The sequence below is a fragment of the Dermacentor variabilis genome, chromosome 11 (genome assembly GCF_050947875.1).
Source record: "Dermacentor variabilis isolate Ectoservices chromosome 11, ASM5094787v1, whole genome shotgun sequence".
In the NCBI taxonomy this organism is placed as follows: domain Eukaryota; kingdom Metazoa; phylum Arthropoda; class Arachnida; order Ixodida; family Ixodidae; genus Dermacentor; species Dermacentor variabilis.
In genome coordinates this window covers 51,196,065-51,199,280 of record NC_134578.1, presented here as the reverse complement: position 1 = coordinate 51,199,280, position 3,216 = coordinate 51,196,065, and the positions used below count along the sequence as shown (strand labels likewise).

Below are 3,216 nucleotides of genomic sequence, written 5' to 3'. Positions count from 1 at the left end.
CAGAGAGGCTTCGCAGGTTGCCGAAGGCTTGGAGGGCGACGAAATCTTCCAGTGAAGAGAGGGTTACCTGCAGGCCGATTGAGAGTCTCTGGTTAAACAGTTTTGGCTGCCCAAGGTCTAATGTTACGCGATAGTGTATAGCGGTGAGCACGCCGCCTCCCAGTTGCCAAATGATAGGGTGAGGCAGTGCGGGTGGCACTGAAGCGGGCTCATGAATGCGCCGTGTGAATATGGCCACATTGCTTAGACGGGAATGCCGTTACTCCAACGCCGTCTGAATCGAAGTTTGAGGGCGAAAGCGTGCGCCGGTTGGCGCGGCAACTGTGACAGTGCGCCTATATGTTTTAGCGATCAGGTCATGGAGCCGGTCGCACAATCGAGCCCGCGCGGCCTAGCGCATACGCCGACCGCGTGTGTCGCGTGACGGAGCTCACACGATCCACATGCGGTGCCAGGCTGAAACGCGGGCATGTGAGGAAGAGCCGAAAAGAGCGACTGCTTCATGCTTATGCCGTCGTCGCGCAAGCCCAATTTTGGATGTCACGCAATCCGCCGAGTTTTGACAACACGGCACATTTGAAATTGGTGCTGCGAACGGCCGCACCAAACATTCGCTTTGGATGACGCCATGGCTTCGCCCACACGGAGAATCTGTGACGTTGTCGGGCCGACCAGGCGCTTTGCGCATTCTATGCACCCTGTTCATTGTGCCGCGAGGTTTCGGAAGGCTTTCGTCCTCGACAAGCGACTTATTGCGTTCTCACACGGTTTACGACACGAGACCGTATGTATACCTCCAAATGCTCCACCAAAGGAAATTGCTCGGCCGCCTGACTGATGAAGACGTCTTCTAAGGTGGCCGAGAAGTCGGCATCGAGTGTGAGGTGACGGAAGTCCCGGCAGTTGGGCTTCTCCGTCGAACAGTGGTCCTCATCCGGCAACATTGCGAATGCCACCGGAACGAGGGGGGAGTCAAGGCGTCGAATCTGCAAATAAATTCCCCGTGATCGTTAAAAAAATCGTCATCATTACATCATTGTTAGACTATCATCACCATCGACATCCTACGTCGCGTCCACCGCGGCACAAAGATCTCTGTCTTGTCCCAGTGGACGCTATCCTATATCTGAAAACCTTCTAATTCCATCACACCACCTAGTTCCTTGCGGTTCTCGACTGCACTTCTTTTCCGTTGACGCCTTACAGAATGTGAGAACACCGCGGTTATTTGCCCTATGTATTACATGGCCATGTCCAGAGACCTGGAGATGAGATCGCATAGGGTGAATTGTCAGAGGTGATAAAAAAGATATTCTGAATTACGACATCAGAAACATTGAGGAAGCAGTAAAGAAGGGGGGCAGCAATGCAATACCCGTGAGAAGAAAACATGACATTGGAAAGAACAAGGGGCCGAATTCCAATAGCTTTTCGTTTGTAAGTGCTCCGGGCCATTGGTGGGCCGCCTTCGCTAATAGTATGTCCAGCAAAAGGGTTGGCTGGGATTCGCTCTTAACGAACGACTCCATTGTAAGGACTTTTTGTCAGTACGGGTCACGATCTGTGCAGTGAAGGATAACCAGGGTGATTTCAATTGCAGTTTCGAGGATATAATAAAGAAAGCCGAGGAATTCTATTATGACATATATATATATATATATATATATATATATATATATATATATATATATATATATATATATATATATATATATATATAGTGAAGATTTCGTGTCGTCTTTCGTTGCTACCATAATGTCTGTACTTGCCACAAAATGGCCCCCGAGAAAGAAAACTTTATTTGTCTTTACGAAGAATTCGATCTTGCCTACTGAAGGTGAGGGCGTCAGCCTTATGGGACTTAAGGGTGCAAAAGCTTTAACGATTCAAATAATTTTTATCACACATACAATCCTAAGGCTCCCCCAACTAAATGCCACATATTTTCAAGACGGTTCCACTTACATTCAGTGAACCTTGCATGGAACGAAATAAAGCAGTGCATAGTCCGACCAGCCGGTGGCAACCGGCATCTTCAACATTGCCAAAGCTTTCCAGGAACTGGACAATCGGCCGCTTTCTGTGCAGGTGCTGCTGGAACACCGCCCCCATCGCCCCTCGGCCCATAAAGCGGTGAAGGCGCGTTTGTGTTTCTTAAGGACGACGGGTTTGTGCGACCATCTGTGACTATTAATACAGTCTCTGTAAGACCACACGCGCCAGCGAACTCGCCGCAATTTCCTTCTTTCCTTCCCTCCTCTCTCTCTCCCTGTGATCTTTGTTTTACCCTTTCCCATTCCCCCGGTGTAGGGTAGCCAACCGGACGTTATTCTGGTTAACCTCCCTGCCTTATACTTTTCTCTTTCCTCCTCCCTCAACACCCCCCCGAGTTCTGCAATGCGGCAATGGTACGGTACTTTGGAGTACGATAGAGACGAGGGCGCAAGAAGGCACACGGGTTTGTCTCTTTTGTGCGCCTTCTTGCGTCGTCGTCTGTATGCGCTACAATCGTACTCCAAAGAACTCACCTGAGGGCAGGCGTACAGCACTGACGTCACGGTCTCCCAGCTCATCGTGGCGAAATCTTCCGTCTCTTCGGCGCCGGTGGTGCGGACGAGCATCCTCAGTTGGTACGACGGCTGTTGGCACGACGACTCAGCCCGCGGTTCGGTCGCAAACCAGCCTGGACGGTCAACTTCCGCGTCGTCGGGCTCATCCGCGAGGTCGTGGATGAGGACCAGCACCCTGGCGTCGGGGAACAGGCGGAGGAGTCCGTGCACCGGGTCCCTGTTGTGCACGACGCAGATCTTGTCGGCCGTTCGGAGCAGCTGGCTCGCCGCGACGCCGAAGGCGTCGTCCGAAAACTGAAAGGCCGTGCATCCGGCGAACAGGGCGGCCGAGAAGCTCGTCCCGAGAAGAACGCTCGTCGAGGCCACCAGGGAGCCCCCGTCGGTGACGAGCAAGCCGCGGTCGGCGGGGTCCAGGAAGCAGCCCTCGGGCGGCTCCGAGTCTGGCGGCCACGGCTGCTCGAGGCGCAGCGCGACGAGGTCTTCGCCGTCCAGCAGGACGTGCGGATGGCCGAACTCGCGGATGTGCTCCATGCCTGTGCGTCGTGGAAGGTCTTGTCGCTGAAACGCCGGCGCTTGCCTGTGTTCGTTTTTAGTTCGGGCGTCAGAACGCGAAGTCTCGTGACGCTCACGGGCGAAAAAGCCGAAG

The 3,216-nt window shown here is 53.2% G+C and overlaps 1 protein-coding gene across 1 annotated transcript in view; it reads right to left on the bottom strand.

Annotated features, from left to right (window-relative positions):
* LOC142564269 (uncharacterized) overlaps positions 1–3,216 on the bottom strand; it is a 7,224-nt gene extending 4,008 nt beyond the window's left edge. Inside the window, exons 1-3 of the mRNA XM_075675207.1 lie at positions 2,529–3,216; positions 795–986; positions 1–67 (exon numbers count right to left, since the gene is read on the bottom strand). The exon at positions 1–67 is cut by the window's left edge and continues 296 nt beyond it. Coding sequence (XP_075531322.1) covers positions 1–67; positions 795–986; positions 2,529–3,101 — 832 coding nt within the window. The 5' untranslated portion in view covers positions 3,102–3,216. The remainder of the gene's footprint in view (positions 68–794; positions 987–2,528) is intronic.